This window comes from Pseudorasbora parva, chromosome 15, assembly GCF_024679245.1.
Source record: "Pseudorasbora parva isolate DD20220531a chromosome 15, ASM2467924v1, whole genome shotgun sequence".
In the NCBI taxonomy this organism is placed as follows: Eukaryota; Metazoa; Chordata; class Actinopteri; order Cypriniformes; family Gobionidae; genus Pseudorasbora; species Pseudorasbora parva.
Window position 1 is genome coordinate 1,983,898 of NC_090186.1, and position 22,500 is coordinate 2,006,397.

The 22,500-nt window shown below is 38.8% G+C and overlaps 1 protein-coding gene across 3 annotated transcripts in view; it reads right to left on the minus strand.

The window, feature by feature from the left end:
• The window catches only part of lama2 (laminin, alpha 2), a 259,242-nt gene that overhangs the window by 1,521 nt on the left and 235,221 nt on the right, over window positions 1-22,500 (minus strand). For all 3 annotated transcript variants that reach the window (XM_067416687.1, XM_067416686.1, XM_067416685.1), the window contains 10 exons: window positions 17,355-17,506; window positions 14,969-15,145; window positions 13,060-13,234; window positions 11,654-11,716; window positions 7,735-7,847; window positions 7,353-7,542; window positions 6,302-6,460; window positions 6,052-6,205; window positions 1,275-1,405; window positions 975-1,197 (listed from right to left, as the gene is read on the minus strand). In XM_067416687.1, the coding sequence (XP_067272788.1) occupies window positions 975-1,197; window positions 1,275-1,405; window positions 6,052-6,205; window positions 6,302-6,460; window positions 7,353-7,542; window positions 7,735-7,847; window positions 11,654-11,716; window positions 13,060-13,234; window positions 14,969-15,145; window positions 17,355-17,506 (1,537 nt within the window). The remainder of the gene's footprint in view (window positions 1-974; window positions 1,198-1,274; window positions 1,406-6,051; window positions 6,206-6,301; window positions 6,461-7,352; window positions 7,543-7,734; window positions 7,848-11,653; window positions 11,717-13,059; window positions 13,235-14,968; window positions 15,146-17,354; window positions 17,507-22,500) is intronic.

Here is a 22,500-nt window from a genome sequence, read left to right on the forward strand (position 1 = left end):
CATCCATCCATCCGTCCATCCATACGTCCATCCATCCATCCATCCATCCATCCATCCATCCATCATCCATCATTCATCCATCCATCCATCCATCCATCCATCCATCCATCTATTCATCCATCCGCCCATCCATCCCTTTATCATCCATCCATCCGTTTTATCTTTCTTTTTATGTATCATTCTATCATTTTATTTCTTGTTTGTCCATTCTATTTCTTGTTGTATTCTTTTATTTTTCGTTCTATCCATCTATCATTTTATCTCTTTCTATCTGCTGGAATGAGTCTTAAATCAGAGAGTGAGTTAGTGACAGAGTGTGTTTAGGCCACGCCCACCGGGGGGAAAACAACCCAGCGCTCTCCATTGTCTTTGTATTGCGTGAGGCGCCTCCGTGTCATTTCAGACTTATTACAAAAAACAGAAGAATGTCTAAAAGCTGATCTGTGACGAGGTGTGCAGCAAACAGGCTAAAAAACACAGAACTCAGTTTTTATCAGCTGTCGACCCTAACAAACGAGCGTTTGAGGAGACAAAAGTGGACACGGGCAATAAGACGTGAAGCTCCAGCAGAAGAATGGCTCAGTTTGGGGATCCGGACACTCAGTATGTCTCTGTTTGTCTACGTGTGCAGTAAACATTTAGTCAAATATCCAAATGTCAGTTTTATATTTCCTGTCTCTGATTACTTTCTCCTCCAGTGTGTGTCGATCTCAGTGTAATATAACATGTCCCGCTCGGTCTCATTCACTTTTATGTCTTTAAACGCTCGTTTTTCACCTCGGCACATATCAGCTTTTAGACATTGTTCGTTTTCTTGTTATAAGTCAGAAATAACAAGGAGGCGCTTCCCGCAATAGAAAGCCAATGGAGAGCGCTGGTTTGTTTCCCCCGGTGGGCGTGGCTTCAGATTATGACGCCTGTCGCTCTGTCTCTATGAGTGATGTCACCATGGCGACAGAGTTTGATTGACATACCGGGGTATCCGCCCACATACACGGGGTCGTTGGTGTCAGCGGATGGAGACCGCACATCTGGACTCGCGGCCTCTGACCTCCACCCATCCACTGACAGCTGGAGGCGGTGCTTCAGTTTGTGGGCGGAGACTGTGTGCCACTGTCCATCACAAAGCCCCGCCCCCTGCCCCGGCTCGTACATGGCTGTGAAGCGTCCCTCTCCGTTATCAGCGTGGAATAACAGCTACACACACACACACACACACATTAACACACTCTTCAAAAACAAACATCTGAAAACATCAGGAAAATCCAGATGACCTTTCCATTGACCAGCTCCAGGCCCAGTCCGTCCATCTTTTGGCTACTGACGGCCAGAAGAACGCCACTGCTCTGAGCCGTCCTGAACTCCAGATCCACGGACACGTCATTACCCACTCGATACGCGTTCACTGTACAAAACAAACACACACACACGTTAGGTTTTTGTGAATTGTGGAGACATTCCATAGACGTAATGGATTTTACACCGTACAAACTGTACATTCTATCCCACTGCAACTGAACATACTCATCACACACACACACACACACACACACACACGTTTTTGTGAAATATGGAGACAGTCCATAGACGTAATGGATTTACGCACGCACGCACGCACGCACGCACGCACGCACGCACGCACGCACGCACGCACACACGCACACACGCACACACACACACGTTTGTTTCCCTCTACTAGTGAGGACATTACATAGACTTTCATTGATTTTATATCAGGTTAATGATACTTTCTATCCCCTAACCCAACCCCTATCCCTAAACCTCCCCATCACACACACACACACACACACACACACACTGCCCCTAAACCTACCCATCACACACACACACACTGCCCCTAAACCTCCCCATCACACACACACACACACACACACTGCCCCTAAACCTACCCATCACACACACACACTGCCCCTAAACCTACCCATCACTCACACACACACACACACTGCCCCTAAACCTCCCCATCACACACTGCCCCTAAACCTACCCATCACACACACACACTGCCCCTAAACCTACCCATCACACACACACACTGCCCCTAAACCTACCCATCACACACACACACTGCCCCTAAACCTACCCATCACACACACACACACACTGCCCCTAAACCTACCCATCACACACACACACTGCCCCTAAACCTACCCATCACACACACACACACACTGCCCCTAAACCTACCCATCACACACACACACTGCCCCTAAACCTACCCATCACTCACACACACACACACACTGCCCCTAAACCTCCCCATCACACACTGCCCCTAAACCTACCCATCACACACACACACTGCCCCTAAACCTACCCATCACACACACACACTGCCCCTAAACCTACACAGCAAAAATTCCAGTGTTAAATTAACTCCCCTGAGTGTACATGTGAGACCACACTCAAGAGTGTTAAAGTGTTAAAGTAAGAGTGTTAAAGTAACACTGAAGCAGTGTTAAAGTTAATAAGATAATTAACTGATTAATGGAGTGATGATTGGCAATTATTGAAGATACCTGATGTTAACAGAATTACCAAATGAGGCCATTTTGGTGATCAGTGTTTGTTTAACTTGGGCTCTTGACCCTTGACTTTGTAAGATTATATTTTGTTTGATGCCGTAACCAACAGTCAGACAAGTCATGAGAAAAGCTGATTGTTTGGTGTTGGTTATGTTTTGATGTTGTCATTACTTGATCTGAATCACTCAACTAATTTAGAGTCTCTTAGTTGGGTTTATCTGGTTGATTATAACATGAGATCCAGCATTTTCAATATAATTCTAATGATTTCTTTGCCACTAGAGGCAGACGTTGAAAAGACGTCCACTGAGGAGCCAGAATGAAAGTTTTTATGACGTCTGTTTTGGACGTGATCTGCACGTCTGTTATAGACCCTCATGGACCTCAAGGTTAAACACTAGTTCAAATCTGCTCATTGTGGACATATGTTTTATCTGTAATTGCAAAGCAACTCACAGACAAAGTGTGTTTATCCAAAAATCATAAAAACAAAATTAACAGATAATTAGATGTTGATGATTTATGGTTCATTTGATGTCACCATTGTGGAGGGAAGCGTTTGCTTTAGTTGGGCTCTTGGTCCCTGTGTGTGTGTTAGCGTTTCTGAGGCTGCTGTAACTGTGTGTGTGTGAAACACAAGAGTTGTGGCTGAGAAAGCAAAGCTAAAGTGACATCAGATGTTGTCAGCTCCTTGTTGATGATAACTAAATCATCAGAAAGTGTGCATCTGATATTATGTTTTTATTTGGTACAATAGTAATTTATTTATGGCCTCTGCAGTATTGGCACCAATAGCCTTATCCTGAAGGATGATAAAGTACATACACCCAATGTTTTGAGAATATATTTCCCATGATCACACACAGACATCAAGGTTTGGCCTATGTTTCACAACAACGGTGACACAAAAACGCTTCCTGCTGCAATGCATGATGGGTGGCTTCGTAGTACAAAACTGATGCTTGATTGTCACCATTGTTGTGAATCATAGGCCAAATCTTGATATCTGTGTGTGACCATGGGAAATATTTTCTCAAAACATTGGGTACACATACATTTTTTCTCATCTGTCAGGATAGGTGGTCCTTTTATTGCTATTGGTGCCAAATAATGCAGATTTACAAGATTATAGAGGCTATAAACAAATAACTATTGTGCCAAACAAGAACACAAAAAACAACATCAGATGCTCACTTTCTGATGATTTAGTTATCATCAACAAGGAGCTGACAACATCTGATGTCACTTTAGCTTTGCTTTCTCAGCCACAACTCTTGTGTTTCACACACACACACACAGTTACAGCAGCCTCAGAAACGCTAACACACGTACGGGGACCAAGAGCCCAACTAAAGCAAACGCTTCCCTCCACAATGGTGACTTCAAATGAACCATAAATCCTCAACATCTAAACCTCTGTTAATTCTCAGTAAGAGCTTCTGTAGACATCTAACTCTGACAGAAATAGTCAAAGTGTGTCTTATATCTGTGATTAAGGACAGCACAGTGTCTCAGTGGGAAACACTGGCTCCTCACAGCAAGAAGATCCTGGATTGAATCCTGAGCCAGAGAGTCTTTCCTTCAGGTCTGGTTTCTCTCATGATCCAAAAATGTGTGAATTACAGATGATAAGTTGTCTAAAGTGTCTAAAGGTGTGAGTGAAGTTTCTTTTATTTTTATGATTTTCGGACAAACACACACTGTCTGAGTTGCTTTGCAATTACAAATGGAAAATATGTCCACTTGTGAATTGTGATGTTCTCATTTGGTGATTCTGCTTGTTATCATCAGGTATCTTCAATAATTGCCAATAATCAGTTAATTATCTTATTAACTTTACACTGCTTCAGTGTTACTTTAACACTCTTGAGTGTGGTCTCACATGTACTCTCAGGAGAGTTAATTTAACACTGGAGTTTTTGCTGTGTACCCATCACACACACACACTGCCCCTAAACCTACCCATCACACACACACACACTGCCCCTAAACCTACCCATCACACACACACACACTGCCCCTAAACCTACCCATCACACACACACACACTGCCCCTAAACCTACCCATCACACACACACACACTGCCCCTAAACTTACCCATCACACACACACACACACACACACACTGCCCCTAAACCTACCCATCACACACACACACTGCCTCTAAACCTACCCATCACACACACACACTGCCCCTAAACCTACCCATCACACACACACACACTGCCCCTAAACCTACCCATCACACACACACACACTGCCCCTAAACCTACCCATCACACACACACACACTGCCCCTAAACCTACCCATCACACACACACACACTGCCCCTAAACCTACCCATCACACACACACACACTGCCCCTAAACCTACCCATCACACACACACACACACACACACACACTGCCCCTAAACCTACCCATCACACACACACACTGCCTCTAAACCTACCCATCACACACACACACTGCCCCTAAACCTACCCATCACTCACACACACACACACACACTGCCCCTAAACCTCCCCATCACACACTGCCCCTAAACCTACCCATCACACACACACACTGCCCCTAAACCTACCCATCACACACACACACTGCCCCTAAACCTACCCATCACACACACACACTGCCCCTAAACCTACCCATCACACACACACACACTGCCCCTAAACCTACCCATCACACACACACACTGCCCCTAAACCTACCCATCACACACACACACTGCCCCTAAACCTACCCATCACACACACACACACACTGCCCCTAAACCTACCCATCACACACACACACACTGCCCCTAAACCTACCCATCACACACACACACACTGCCCCTAAACCTACCCATCACACACACACACACACACTGCCCCTAAACTTACCCATCACACACACACACACACACACACACACACACTGCCCCTAAACCTACCCATCACACACACACACTGCCTCTAAACCTACCCATCACACACACACACTGCCCCTAAACCTACCCATCACACACACACACTGCCTCTAAACCTACCCATCACACACACACACTGCCCCTAAACCTACCCATCACACACACACACTGCCCCTAAACCTACCCATCACACACACACACTGCCCCTAAACCTACCCATCACAGAAACATGTGCAGACCAATAGATTTAAATAAAAACTTGTCTTGGCCGATTCATAAGCTTTTTTAACTAGCGAGGACCAGTCCAATGTCCTCACTAGTGGTTTTTTTTCATATTTTACTCATGCCCTCACAAGTATTGGCATACAAGGAACACACACACACACACACACACACACACACACACACACACACACACACACACACACACACACACACACACACAGCCCCAGGTTTAGATTACATTGCGGGGACATTTGGCACACAAGTACACACTCTTTTCGCTCTTTCGGCTGCTCCCCAAAATGTAATATAAACAAGTACACACACACACTTCTGCTCCAGTAACGACAGAGTCCTTGAGCCTCACCGGCTTTGGCGTAACCCGTGCCATCAAAATAAGTTCCTCTCTGTGTGTTAGCGAAGCAGGAGCCGACGCGGTAGCTGGAGGACGGCTGCTCCATATCCAGCGGCAGATTCAACATCCGGAAGTTCCTAATGCAGGCGGGGATGCTGTGCAGCACCTACACACACACACATATGCACACACACAGCATTCACATGTGTGTTCAGTGTAGCCCAAACGCTGTGATGGATGTGTGTGTGAGGGTCACACTCACAGGGCCGATGCGTTTGGTGGTGTAGTTGAGTGGTAAACCGCCCACATACAGCATGCCCACCACATCCAGAATATCTGCCTTCTTCGGGCTGGTGGTGTGTTTGGAGTAAAGGCCGTCGATCGTGAGGATGCCTCTCTGCTTCTCTCTCGTCACACGGATCTTCACACACACACACACACACACACACACACACACACACACACACACACACACACACACTTCTGAGATTACACTACTGATAATACTCTGACCTGCACACGCACACACACACATACAATCACATATTCATACACACACACGCAGCAAAAAATTATCTTCTTACTTAGTATTTTTGTATACTTACAAAATATCTAAAACATTAAGAAATACATTCATTACACTTAATTACATTAAGAAACATTTACTAGACAAGTAAAAATTGTTCTCTTGTTTTGGGAAAAATAACTCAAAATGAAGAGAGTTTTTGCTTAAAATAAGATAAATAATCTTGTTTTCTGTTTGTATTAAGATTATTTTTCTCACCCCATTGGCAGATTATTTATCTTAATTTAAGCAAAAACTTTCTTCATTTTGAGTTATTTTTCCCCAAAACAAGACAATAATACTAAGTAAGAAATGCATGTTTTGCAGTGAACACACAAGCACATGCGCTCACACTCGCACATACACACACATTCATACACACTCACAAATGCGCACACATACACACACACACTAGCACTTTGAGATTTTGTTTAATATAAAGTGCATTACAAATAAAAGGTATTATTATTACATAAGCACATGCACTCACACATACATACACACGCACACACACATAAGCACTAAACTCGCACTCACTCACGCACACATGCACACATGCACGCAAGCACACTCACTTACACACTCCCTACATAACGACAATAAAGTGCTTGAATCACAGAACATAAAACATCATTAATAAGCTGAAGATCTTGTATCCGGATCAGGCCAAAGCTTTCATGTCAGTCCTCTATGAGCTATGAAGCGGATCAGGGTCATACATCAGGGGTCAAAGGCCAAGCGCTCTGACCTTGTGCCACTGGCCGTCGTTGATGATGCGTGGCACACTGACGGAGGTGTTGCCGCTGCCCAGATCGTAGCTCAGGTGAGCCATGCCCTCCTTCAGCTGGATGGTGGCGAAGTCGGCGTGGTTTATCCTGGCCATGTAGAACACCAGGCCAGAGTCCGCCTCGGTGCGCATCTCAAACTCTATTATCAGCCTGACACACACACACACACACACACACACACACACACACACACACACACACACACACACACACACACACACACACACACACACACACACACACACACACACACACACACACACACACACACACACAAGGAAGATGACGAGCCTGAAGATGATGATGATGATGATGAAGATGATGATGATAGCGTACACTCACCTGTTCTTCACCTTTCTGTCGTCAAACTCAAAGGCCATGTGACTGTTTCTGGACAGACCAAACTGTTTGGCCAGGTCCAGGACAACAGGCTCCGCCTCTGCTGCACACGACACCTGTGTGATTGGACAGAGCACCTGTCAATCAAACGCTCATTCCAAACAACTGTACACTGTTATAATAATGTTTAACTATGGCAAGCCGATTTAACATTTAATCCTTAAAACGAACTAGTTGAATAAGTACTAGTATCTGTTGTATAAATACTAGTATCTGTTGTATAAATACTAGTATCTGTTGTATAAGTACTAGTATATATTGTATAAGTACTAGTATCTATTGTATAAGTACTAGTATCTATTGTATAAGTACTAGTATCTATTGAATAAGTACTAGTATATATTGTATAAGTACTAGTATATATTGTATAAGTACTAGTATCTATTGTATAAGTACTAGTATATATTGTATAAGTACTAGTATCTATTGAATAAGTACTAGTATATATTGTATAAATACTAGTATCTGTTGTATAAGTACTAGTATATATTGTATAAGTACTAGTATATATTGTATAAGTACTAGTATATATTGTATAAGTACTAGTATATATTGTATAAGTACTAGTATATATTGTAAAAGTACTAGTATATATTGTATAAGTACTAGTATCTATTGAATAAGTACTAGTATATATTGTATAAATACTAGTATCTGTTGTATAAGTACTAGTATATATTGTATAAGTACTAGTATCTATTGAATAAGTACTAGTATATATTGTATAAATACTAGTATCTGTTGTATAAGTACTAGTATATATTGTATAAGTACTAGTATCTATTGAATAAGTACTAGTATATATTGTATAAATACTAGTATCTGTTGTATAAGTACTAGTATATATTGTATAAGTACTAGTATCTATTGAATAAGTACTAGTATATATTGTATAAGTACTAGTATATATTGTATAAGTACTAGTATCTATTGAATAAGTACTAGTATCTATTGAATAAGTACTAGTATATATTGTATAAGTACTAGTATATATTGTATAAGTACTAGTATATATTGTATAAATACTAGTATCTGTTGTATAAGTACTAGTATATATTGTATAAGTACTAGTATCTATTGAATAAGTACTAGTATATATTGTATAAGTACTAGTATATATTGTATAAGTACTAGTATCTATTGAATAAGTACTAGTATCTATTGAATAAGTACTAGTATATATTGTATAAGTACTAGTATCTATTGTATAAGTACTAGTATATATTGTATAAGTACTAGTATCTATTGAATAAGTACTAGTATATATTGTATAAGTACTAGTATATATTGTATAAGTACTAGTATCTATTGTATAAGTACTAGTATATATTGTATAAGTACTAGTATATTTTGTATAAGTACTAGTATCTATTGAATAAGTACTAGTATATATTGTATAAGTACTAGTATCTATTGAATAAGTACTAGTATATATTGTATAAGTACTAGTATCTATTGTATAAGTACTAGTATATATTGTATAAGTACTAGTATCTATTGAATAAGTACTAGTATATATTGTATAAGTACTAGTATATATTGTATAAGTACTAGTATCTATTGAATAAGTACTAGTATATATTGTATAAGTACTAGTATATATTGTATAAGTACTAGTATATATTATAAAAGTACTAGTATATATTGTATAAGTACTAGTATCTATTGAATAAGTACTAGTATATATTGTATAAGTACTAGTATCTATTGAATAAGTACTAGTATATATTGTATAAGTACTAGTATATATTGTATAAGTACTAGTATCTATTGAATAAGTACTAGTATATATTGTATAAGTACTAGTATATATTGTATAAGTACTAGTATATATTGTATAAGTACTAGTATCTATTGAATAAGTACTAGTATATATTGTATAAATACTAGTATCTGTTGTATAAGTACTAGTATATATTGTATAAATACTAGTATATATTGTATAAGTACTAGTATATATTGTATAAGTACTAGTATATATTGTATAAGTACTAGTATATATTGTATAAGTACTAGTATCTATTGAATAAGTACTAGTATATATTGTATAAATACTAGTATCTGTTGTATAAGTACTAGTATCTATTGAATAAGTACTAGTATATATTGTATAAATACTAGTATCTGTTGTATAAGTACTAGTATATATTGTATAAGTACTAGTATCTATTGAATAAGTACTAGTATATATTGTATAAGTACTAGTATATATTGTATAAGTACTAGTATATATTGAATAAGTACTAGTATATATTGTATAAATACTAGTATCTGTTGTATAAGTACTAGTATCTATTGAATAAGTACTAGTATATATTGTATAAGTACTAGTATATATTGTATAAGTACTAGTATCTATTGAATAAGTACTAGTATATATTGTATAAGTACTAGTATATATTGTATAAGTACTAGTATATATTGTATAAGTACTAGTATCTATTGAATAAGTACTAGTATATATTGTATAAGTACTAGTATATATTGTATAAGTACTAGTATATATTGTATAAGTACTAGTATATATTGAATAAGTACTAGTATATATTGTATAAGTACTAGTATATATTGTATAAGTACTAGTATCTATTGAATAAGTACTAGTATATATTGTATAAGTACTAGTATATATTGTATAAGTACTAGTATCTATTGAATAAGTACTAGTATATATTGTATAAATACTAGTATCTGTTGTATAAGTACTAGTATCTATTGAATAAGTACTAGTATCTGTTGTATAAGTACTAGTATCTATTGAATAAGTACTAGTATATATTGCATAAATACTAGTATCTGTTGTATAAGTACTAGTATATCTTGTATAAATACTAGTATATATTGTATAAGTACTAGTATCTATTGAATAAGTACTAGTATATATTGTATAAATACTAGTATATATTGTATAAGTACTAGTATCTATTGAATAAGTACTAGTATATATTGTATAAGTACTAGTATCTATTGAATAAGTACTAGTATATCTTGTATAAATACTAGTATATATTGTATAAGTACTAGTATCTATTGAATAAGTACTAGTATATATTGTATAAATACTAGTATCTGTTGTATAAGTACTAGTATCTATTGAATAAGTACTAGTATATATTGTATAAATACTAGTATCTGTTGTATAAGTACTAGTATCTATTGAATAAGTACTAGTATATATTGTATAAATACTAGTATCTGTTGTATAAGTACTAGTATATATTGTATAAGTACTAGTATATATTGTATAAGTACTAGTATCTATTGAATAAGTACTAGTATATATTGTATAAGTACTAGTATGTATTGAATAAGTACTAGTATATATTGTATAAGTACTAGTATATATTGTATAAGTACTAGTATGTATTGAATAAGTACTAGTATATATTGTATAAGTACTAGTATATATTGTATAAGTACTAGTATATATTGTATAAGTACTAGTATCTGTTGAATAAGTAATAGTATCTAATGAATGAGTACTAGTATCTAATAAATAGGCACTAGTAGCATCAAAATATATACTAGTCAAATTTAAGGATTAAATGTTAAAGCGGCTTGCCACAGTTTGACTGCCGCTTTGCAGTTTAGAAGCAGTAGATGGAGCCAGAGAACCGCTAATGGAGGTCCTGTTTTCTTACTGAAGTCACAGAGATGCTTCATGAGCAATTTATCTCTTGTGAGATAAAAGAGCTTGTTGAACAATACTGGGACTCTAAGCTTCAGAAACAGCACATGCAGCAAAAAGCAGCCAAATGCCGAAAGCAAAGTGTCTGATGTGCCTCTAAAAGGAGGAACTGCAATATTCCCACTCTCTCTAATGTCGGTGTGTGTGTGTGTGTGTGTGTGAGCAGGTTAATACCGCAGGCTCTTTGACGCTGGTGGGCGTGTCTGGGATGGGCGTGGCCTCGATGAGGGGTGTGGCCTGTGAGCAGCAGAGCGACAGCAGCAGAAAGAGACAAAAGAACTCAGATAAAGCCTTTCCAAACATCCTAGACACTCACATGCCAGTCATTAAAGTAGCGAAAGAGAAGTGATTTGAATCATCGTGTAATTATACAAAATATAAAATACTGCACATACACAATCTCAACATTCCTCCATGTGCATTTCTGACCTGTGAATCTTTTGCGACGGTTCGGCTACAATTTTTATAGCTGAAGAAACGGGACAGGAAATGAGAACAGGGCCGTGTGATTCAGCAAAATAAAACCACATGTGGTATGGCTTAGTGTGATGATGAACTCGCAAAGGCTGTGAGTTAATTCAATAGATAAATGCGCTGCGTGTTTCAGAGCGAAGCGCTGCACTGTGTTTCTGTGTCTCGGTCACATGCATGCACTGAAAGTTTGGGTCACTTATTATGTGCCTTTGGAAAAACAACATGCGGCAACTATTGACAGCCATAAATATTAGTACTGCAGAAACATTATTATTATTAAAAAAAAAACATATATATATATATTAGATATATATGTTATATATATATATTTTTTTTCTTAAATATAATATTTTAAAATACTCAGTGAACGATTACAATTATATTTTTTATTGTTAATTATGTTATATTAAAAATAATATTATAAGATATATTGTTGTTGTAATTATTATATTTTCTTAAATACTCATTTTTTATTTTACAGTAAAATATTACAAATAATATTTCTTATTTTGTTTAATATTTTATTTGAATACTAATACTAATAATAATAATGGGCCAACTACATACATATTTGTACTGTAGTTTTACAGTTGTACTGTATATAACATTATTATTATTATTACTATTATTATTATTATTATTATTATTATTTTCCTTAAATATTACATTTTACAAGACTGAACCTCAGTAAAATATTGCAATATTATAGTTTTATTGTTTAATTATTTTATTGGAAAAATAATTATTATCTTTGTTGTTATTATTATATATAATAATATATATATTACAGTAAAATATTACCATAGTAATATTTCCAATTTTGTTTAATATTTTGTTTTTATAATAATAATAATAATAATAATAATATATTTTTCTTAAATACAATTTTTTCTTTTACAGTAATATATATATAAAAAATATTTGTTTCTTAGTTTGTTCAATATTTTCATAATAATATTAAAAAAAAAAATATTATATTTTCTTAAATACTGGACTGACCCGTCGCGAGCAGAGTTAGACTTTTCTGAGTGGTGTAAGTGTGTGAACTTTAGCTACAGGAACCCCACAGGACTCTCTCTACCCACAATGCCTTTGTTGGGACGTACGGTGGAGGCTGGCTGAGGCTGAGGCTGAGCTGCTTTTGTCGGTGTGGGCGGAGTCTCTTCCTCTTCCTCTTCCTCTTCCTCAGGGATCAGGGGCGGGGCTGGAGGCGGGGCCAGGTCAGGGCATTGACCAATCTCTGCGTTCTCAAAGGCCACGGGCTGGGAGAAATCCACCGGGCTGTTTCATTGACACACAACACACACCGCACTTCAGGGAATGATGACACAACGTGACTCCAATCAGGTGAATAATGAACACAGTTATGAGCAAGGACACACTCATTTACATGAGCGCGGCAGAGGGCAATGGGGTTCGCTCGAGTGGAAAAGACAGAGATTCATACTCCTCATTAGAGCAAGAAAAACTGTGATTGTTAATGTCATACAGCGTTTAGCTTATGACTGCCCCTCAAAACTGCACTGGGAGGAAAACAAGACCTTTAGTCCACAGCCACGGGAGGCTGGAGAAATGGGTCAGTGTTTACAGCAGTCGCCGGTGTCACTACAGCACAGTCCAGGCCTGACGTATGGCAGCGGATTGTGCTCTGGAGGTCCCACATTTATCTTGAGCTGTTAAAGGTGACCTCGAAAAGCTAGGAAGGCGTGCTAATGTCTTTATTATCTGAATAACAGACCCGCTAACACTGCTGTTCGCAGACATATGAGGGCATTTAAAGCTGAGATTCAAAGCTAGAGCTACCAAACTCAGATCAGACCTCGGATCTATCTATCTATCTATCTATCTATCTATCTATCTATCTATCTATCTATCTATCTATCTATCTATCTATCTATCTATCTATCTATCTATCTATCTATCTATCTATCTATCTATCTATCTATCTATCTATCTATCTATCTATCTATCTATCTATCTATCTATCTATCTATCTATCTATCTATCTATCTATCTATCTATCTATCTATCTATGTATCTATCTGTCTGTCTGTCTGTCTATCATCTATCTATCTATCTATCTATCTATCTGTCTGTCTGTCTGTCTGTCTGTCTATCTATCTATCTATCTATCTATCTATCTATCTATCTATCTATCTATCTATCTATCTATCTATCTGTCTGTCTATCATCTATCTATCTATCTATCTATCTATCTATCTATCTATCTATCTATCTATCTATCTATCTATCTATCTATCTATCTATCTATCTATCTATCTATCTATCTATCTATCTATCTATCTATCTATCTGTCTGTCTGTCTGTCTGCATGTCTGTCTGTCTGTCTGTCTGTCCGTCTATCATCTATCTGTCTGTCTGTCTGTCTATCTGTCTGTCTGTCTGTCTATCATCTATCTATCTATCTATCTATCTATCTATCTATCTATCTATCTATCTATCTATCTATCTATCTATCTATCTATCTATCTATCTATCTATCTATCTATCTATCTATCTATCTATCTATCTGTCTGTCTGTCTGTCTGTCTGTCTGTCTGTCTGTCTGTCTATCTATCTATCTATCTATCTGTCTGTCTGTCTGTCTGTCTATCTATCTATCTATCTATTTATCTATCTGTCTGTCTATCATCTCTCTATCTCTCTATCTCTCTATCTATCTATCTATCTATCTATCTATCTATCTATCTATCTATCTGTCTGTCTGTCTGTCTGTCTGTCTGTCTGTCTGTCTGTCTGTCTGTCTATCTATCTATCTATCTATCTATCTATCTATCTATCTATCTATCTATCTATCTATCTATCTATCTATCTATCTATCAATGAAGCATCATGTGGTCATTAGCTTATACCCAAAAATGACTTTCTTATGTGGATCACAAACAAGAATATTTGTGCTTGAATGTGCATTGAGCCACGTAACTCCACCACAGAGTTGTGTGTGTGTGTGTGTGTGTGTGTGTGTGTGGTGGAGGCGGATGGATGGTGACGTACACAGTGTTGATGAGAAGGTTCCAGATGCAGCCCTCGAATGGCACGTTGGGCCGCTGTACTCCAGTTTCGATGTCGACTGGGATGCCTCCGATGAAGAGGCGATGGATGCTCAGAGGCTGATCGTTGGGTAACGTCTGCTGTATAAGCGGCTCTTCATCCACCTGCACGGAGAACGATCTGCACAAACACACACTCCATCAGCTTTAAAGGGGCGATGAACTGAGAAATCAACTTTCCCTTGAGTCTTTTATATATAAAAGGTCATGGTAATATAAGATTATCCTGTAAGTTTCAGAGCGGAACACTTCCATGTAAGTCAAAGAAAAGCTTTTATAGACACCAGGCCCAGAAAACGAGGCTCTCAAATCACTGACATATTAGAAGAAGAAAAAACTCCGCCTCTACAAATAAATGTGTACGCCTGCTTCTGTAGCCACGCCCACCTGCATATGTAGCCACGCCCCCTGTGTATATAGCCCCGCCCACCGACTCGTGCAGCTAAACGAGCAATAAACACGCTGAAGATAGCAAGATAATCATTTGTAAACAAGACAGGTTGAGCTGTAGTGCTTGCAGACATATTGAGATTAAAACACAATGCTGTGATATTATGTAACGATCTGAAACGCAAGTGTCAAAGAGCGAAGCGCAAGTAACTTTGTGGGCGGGTCTTGGCGCTGTTGCTATTTTCCCGGCGGGATAAATGGCTCTTGCGCCCGGCGCAAATCTAAAATGGGTTGGTCTGAAGTAGCTTCATTATTCATAGGTGTGGTTTGGGCGTAACGTGAATAAACCAATCAGAGCGGCATCCAACATTCCCTTTAAAAGCAGGAGCGCATGTTCCATTATGGGTCGCTATTATTATGGCGTATTTACCAGGCGCACGCCAGGAGCGGTTCACAGCCGAGGAGACGGATGTTCTTGTAAGAGCAGTGAAAGACAGAGGAGTTGTGTTGTATGGGGATGGGAGAAACAAACCCACAATAGCGGCGGTTAAACAGTTTTTTCAGTATTTCAGTCGATTTTTTTTCCTGGTTCTTGACGGACAAACCAATTTGTCAGATGTCCTTATATACAGATATGTCTCGCCACTATTGGGCAAACAGGTCTGATCCTTAATTACTACAATAAGCCTGAATAATTTGTAAGCTAGATTTATGCCTATTTTTTCACATCTTCGTGGCACACCACAATGATTTCCGTCATCTCATGTGTTAATATTTTTTTAGTGTAACAATTTATGATTTGCAAAATAACTGTTGCATCTGTGTAGATTACATGAGTGATTACATGAGCAAAGTGTATGCGCGTTGTGCACGCTATACATTATGGTCAAGCATGCGCCCTTAAAATAGCATAATGAACAACGCGCAGCGCCGCTGACTTTAGACTAGGGTTTTTTCTGGTCAGTGGCGCAGCTGTTTAATGGAACAGCAAAATAGCTCCAGGGATTGTTTGCGCCGGAAGACGCCTCCTTTTTTGCGCTGAACCGCCCAGGGAGCGCAAGTTCATTCACTAGTTTAGCGACGTGCTTCTGTGGAGGGAAAAGCGCGCTTTGCGCTGGTGCAAAATAGGAATGACACATGCGGCGGTGTACAAAGTCAATTGCGCTGAGTGCAAGATAGGGCCCTAAATGTGAATGCTAAAATGACAGTATTGCATTGTCACAGATCGTATTGATTATGTGTGCGTGTCTAACTGAACATACACTAGCACGCTGTCACAGGCTGGAGAATCCTTTATTTGTTGGTTCAATGTGATTCTGGATAAGACTTCCAGTGTTGTGCGTTTTCCAGACGGGCTACCAAAACGTAAGCACATCAGCAGACCGGTGAATCTTGAATAGTCAAATAACATTAATTTCTTGATCTGTGGTTCACTCTCGACTTGATGTTTGAAGAGTGCGCCCGCGTGTTTGTGTGTGTGTGTGTGTGTGTGCGGTTTGCGCTTATATCCACCGATCGGGTAGGCCAAATAATAATAAAAAAAATTAATCGCGGGTGGATGAGAGATTAATCATTGTGTTTGTTTGATAAAGACGTTTACGAGCCCTGTGAGAGAATCAGTCCGTTTGCCGCTTTCCAAGCAATCCCTCCCTCATGTGAACTGACAGCGGAGCTGAAGCTCATTAAATATGCAAATCTTATCCAATCCTAGCCGTGGGCTTTTACTTCCAAGTCTCCAGTGACACGCCCATCAGAACCCAGCGTTCAGGAGAGAGCCTCAAAACCAGAGCAGAAAATAGCCTATTACTGATTAGTTATGATGTTTCTGAATGTAAAAACCACACAGACGTCATAAGTTGACCTCAGAAAACAGGATAAAAAAATAAAAAAGCCAGTTGATGACACCTTTAAACAGGCCTGAGAAAGAGAAGGTGGCTTACGCTCCCGGGAGTCTCAGGATGCGCAGGGAATGCTCTCTCCCGTCGTGCAGGATCCCCATGTCTGGTTTTCGGAGAGCTCTGCGTGGAGTCCTGCTTCCGGAGAACACCAGCACCTCCAGAGCGCCGCTATTCAGCTGCACCGACAGGAACGGCTGCGGACAGAAGCACAGAACGGATCAACCTCATGACTAGTGCTAGTATACCAGTTCATACCGAATACCGATATTTATTTTAGTTATGATATTAATTTTGATGATACCGCAATACAATACTGGTATACACTGCAAAAATGCTCTTTTTATTTGGTACTTTTCTTTGTTTCCAGTCCAAATATCTAAATATTGTTACAACCCCAAATCAGAAAAAGTTGGGACAGTTTGGAAAACACAAATAAAAAAGAAAGTAGTGATTTCTAAATTTACTTTGACTTGTATTTCATTGCAGACAATATGAACACAAAATATTTCATGTTTTGTCTGGTCAACTTCATGTCATTTGTAAATATGCATCCTTTCCTGTCATTCAGACCTGCAACACATTTCAAAAAAAGTTGGGCCAGGAGCAATTTAGGGCTAGTAATGAGGTGAAAGGGTTAAATAATGATGTGATTTGAAACAGGTGATGTCAACAGGTGATTGAAATTATGATTTGGTACAAAAGCAGCATCCAAGAAAGATCTAATCCTTTAGGAGCAAAGATGGGCCGAGGATCGCCAGTTTGCCAACAAATACGTGAGAAAATTATTGAAATGTTTAAAAACAATGTTCCTCAAAGAAAGATAGGAAGAGATTTGGATATTTTACATTCAACAGTGCATAACATAATTACAAGATTCAAGGAATCTGGAGGAATTTCAGTGCGTAAAGGACAAGGCCGCAAGCCTAAGCTGAACAACCGTGATCTCCGATCCCTCAGGCGGCACTGCATCAAGAATCGTCATTCATCTAGAAGCGATATCACCACATGGGCTCAGGACTACTTTGGCAAACCTTTGTCAAGTACCACAATACGTAGTTACATCCACAAATGCCAGTTAAAACTGTACTGTGCCAAAAGGAAGCCTTATGTTAACAGTGTCCAGAAGCGCCGTCGACTTCTCTGGGCTCGGAGGCATCTGGGATGGACCATCACACAGTAGAAATGTGTACTGTGGTCAGATGAATCAGTATTTCAGGTATTTTTTGGGAGGAATGGACGCCGTGTGCTCCGGACCAAAGAAGAAAAGGATCATCCAGACTGTTACCAGCAACAAGTCCAAAAGCCAGGGTCTGTCATGGTATGGGGTTGTGTCAGTGCCCTTGGCAAAGGTAACTTGCACTTCTGTGAAGGCGCCATTAATGCTGAAAAGTACATAGAGATTTTGGAGCATAATATGCTGCCTTCAAGAAGATATATTTTCCAGGGACGTCCATGCATATTTCAACAAGACAATGCAAAACCACATTCTGCACACATTACAAAGTCCTGGCTGCGGAGGAAGAGGGTACGGGTACTTGACTGGCCTGCCTGCAGTCCCGACCGGTCTCCAATAGAGAATGTGTGGCGCATTTTGAAGCGCAAAATGCGACAACGAAGACCTTGTACTGTTGCCCACCTTAAGACTTGTTTGCAGGAAGAATGGGACAAAATTACACCTGAAACACTTCATCTCTTGGTGTCTTCAGTCCCTAAACGTCTTTTAAGTGTTGTGAAAAGGAATGGCAACATTACAAAGTGGTAAATGCTTTACTGTCCCAACTTTTTTTGAAATGTGTTGCAGGTCTGAATGACAGGAAAGGATGCATATTTACAAATGACATGAAGTTGACCAGACAAAACATGAAATATTTTGTGTTCATATTGTCTGCAATGAAATACAAGTCAAAGTAAACTTAGAAATCACTTTTTTTTTATTTGCACATTCCATACTGTCCCAACTTTTTCTGATTTGGGGTTGTAAATCAAGATGCATTTACTAGATAAGTAAAGTGATTTTTTTCTTGTTTTCTGGGGAAAAATATATAAATGAAGTTTTTGCTTAAAACAGGCAAAATGATCTGCCAATGGGGTGAGAAAAATAATCTTATTTCTGTTTGGGACGGAAACAAGAAACAAGATTTCAATCAGAAATAAGATTATTTTTCTCACCCCATTGGCAGATCATTTTGCCTGTTTTAAGCAAAAACTCACCTCATTTAGATATTATTCTCAACAAAACACGAACAAATTTCTTATATTGTTTTACTTACATAGTAAATGCATCTTGATTTAAGATTTGTTAAATATTTAGACTAGAAACAAGACAAAAATACTAAATAAGAAGAGCTTTTTTTGCTCATTTTTCAGTGAACATTTAGTTTCCGGATTAGATTTAAAAACCGGGGGTGCATGTTTGCCTCCTTTACACGGGAACATCTCGAGTGAGTGTTTGAAAAGCGTGCGAGCGAGCGCTTGTGATAAAAGACTTGTTCGCGGTGAGAAAGCCTGGCAGTAATATATTCAGCGGCAGTAATCAGACAGACGGCTCTGAGAGCACACTCGCGCCCTCTGGAATTGGGGAGAGCGATGCGAGAGCAGGCTCCTTTCAGCCGGACGCACGCAGCGCAGGTGACCCGGACGCGCCGCAAATTGGAGGAATGAATGAGGAGTGGTGGAGAAAACCCTTGGCCTCTGCGAAGCCGCACTCCTGCAAAATGACACCCACTTAATTTACGAGCGATAATGATTTTCAAAAGGTGGCGGTCCGGCACCCTCTCCCACGAGGGCTATCGCAAATTGGACGCGATCCATCAAAAACGCCGGCTTGTAAATCTATTTTTACGAACGGGGAGGTGAGAGCGGCGAATGCTTACTACAGATATGAAGCGTAATTGATGTGCTGCCCCTGAGCTGGAGAGAGAGAGGGATGATGAAGACGTTCCAGACAAAGATGTAGAAAGTCATATTATAATTAAAACGATCGCCGTGCCCCTGGCCTTTAGTCCACCTGGTAACAGAAAAAGATCAACTTTTGTTTGCTGAAGGGCAGAGGCAATTACAAACCTGGCCGGATAATAAATCTCTTTTATGGGCCGCGAGACCCCTGTAACCTCGCGGATTCATTATGATCTGCGGACTTCCACCATTACCCATAATCACCCTGCTAAGCGCTCAGACTGAAGTGTGTGTGTCTGCGTTTGCAAACGCCTGGGAGAAAGTCAGAGTTTGCAAAACACATCTAAAAGCCTAATGTTAATATGTAGAAATATTCTCCATTTAACGGCATCAGATGAGAACAACATTTGAAGTGAATTGAGCTGGATAATGACACTAACTTTAGCACTGATATTGAACTGACTTTATCTGGCACACTGCAAAAATGCTCTTCTTATTTAGTAAATTTGTCTGGCAAAGGGAGATATTTGCTTTAAAGAAATCAATTTCAAGGACTACAGCAAGCGGCCAATAGGGAACTACAGACATTCCTCCAGGGTTGCTGACATCACCAACCCCAATATTAGCATAAACCCCTCCTCTGAGAATATTAAATAAGGGGCCAGGACATTTTTATTGCATTTTATCACTTAAATTCACAAATCAGACTTTATCTGACACTGCATATATGCTCTTCTTAAGCCCCATTCGCACGGGATTAGTATTATCTGGGGACCTCTGGTGATTTGTAATAATTGCAGAGAATGTCTGTGATCTTAATCCCGTGCGAATCGTTTCGCGTAAAAATTCCCCCGCAAATGACCTTCCATATTTCGCCGAGCACGGTCCTGTGATAATATTAGTCCTGTGCGAATCGGCGTCTCTGTGATATGGCGAGGATTAGGCGGATCGGATATCGTTTTTGCAAGGTTTGTTTTTTTTCCGGTGCGCATTTCTATCTTTATCTTTCACGAAGAACGAGGCTCCGTAATAATGCGCACCGTTATGAATTCCCGTGTGCCGGCACGGATTATACTTTCACTTTAGAGTATCAATTTGGGAGCAAATTGTTTAAATGGTGTGTTTAATATTAACATCAATAATATTCTTAATGAAAAACATTACAGTACAATGAAGCTTGTTTAAATGGGCGCTTTTATATTTAGCTTTGAAACGAAAATTTCCGCCGTGTGTCAGCGTCTCACTCGTGATGAAGGAAATCTGACTCCTGCCGCCGGTCTGAGCTCAGTTCATGGCGTCTGTTCTCTAACTGAACGAAATTATGTTTATTAAATATAGCCTAATTAAAACGATATGATGCCTGTTTATGATTTCATACAGCTATATCTATAACGGAAAAAAATATTCACAAGTCTTGACATCATATCCGGGAGAAGTCAGTAAATTCGAGTAAAATCACAGGCTTTGCTTATCCCGTGCGAATAGTGCTTTACTCAGTCATTTTGTCTTGTTTCCAGTCTGTTGATCTGTAATTTACAGCTTTGTCCCGTTATGATGAAATCACAGGACCGGATACCAGTTGCCATGTCAAAAAGCTCTTTTATTGTCATATGTATCAGGCATAGAAGAGAAACTTGTTGTCGTCATGCCAGCTGCATGTTTCCCTGTTTCTGTTTCTCTGTTTCTCTGGGGCAGTGCATTTACAGTGAGCATTATATACCACTGACAAAAGGATTTGCAATTCCTTACAAGGTAGCAAAACTTGCATCCTATGGTTAAAATAGAATGTATACTTCATGCGTACACATGTGTTCCATCAGTCAATGATACGTCACTAATGCCACGTGTTACATGTATGCATTCCTGTATGGGCAAAATTATCTCTTCCTCCCCTGTGTCTGCCATATGATACCAATGTATGTTCATGCAGTATATACATAACTCTCTCATGCATTTAAACTTCACAAACACATTATACATCCATTTATGAATAAAATAATATAAAAATAATAAAACAATATTCAAATAATAAATTTCCAGTCTACACAGTCCAAATATCTAAATATTCTTAAATCAAGATGCATTTATTAGATCAGTAAAATGACACAAAATGAAGTGAGTTTTTGCTTAAAACAGGCAAAATGATCTGCCAATGGGGTGAGAAAAATAATCTGATTTCTGATTGAAATCTTATTTCTCGTTTCCGTCCCGAACAGAAATAAGATTATTTTTCTCACCCCATTGGCAGATCATTTTGCCTGTTTTAAGCAAAAACTCTCTTCATTTTGTGTCA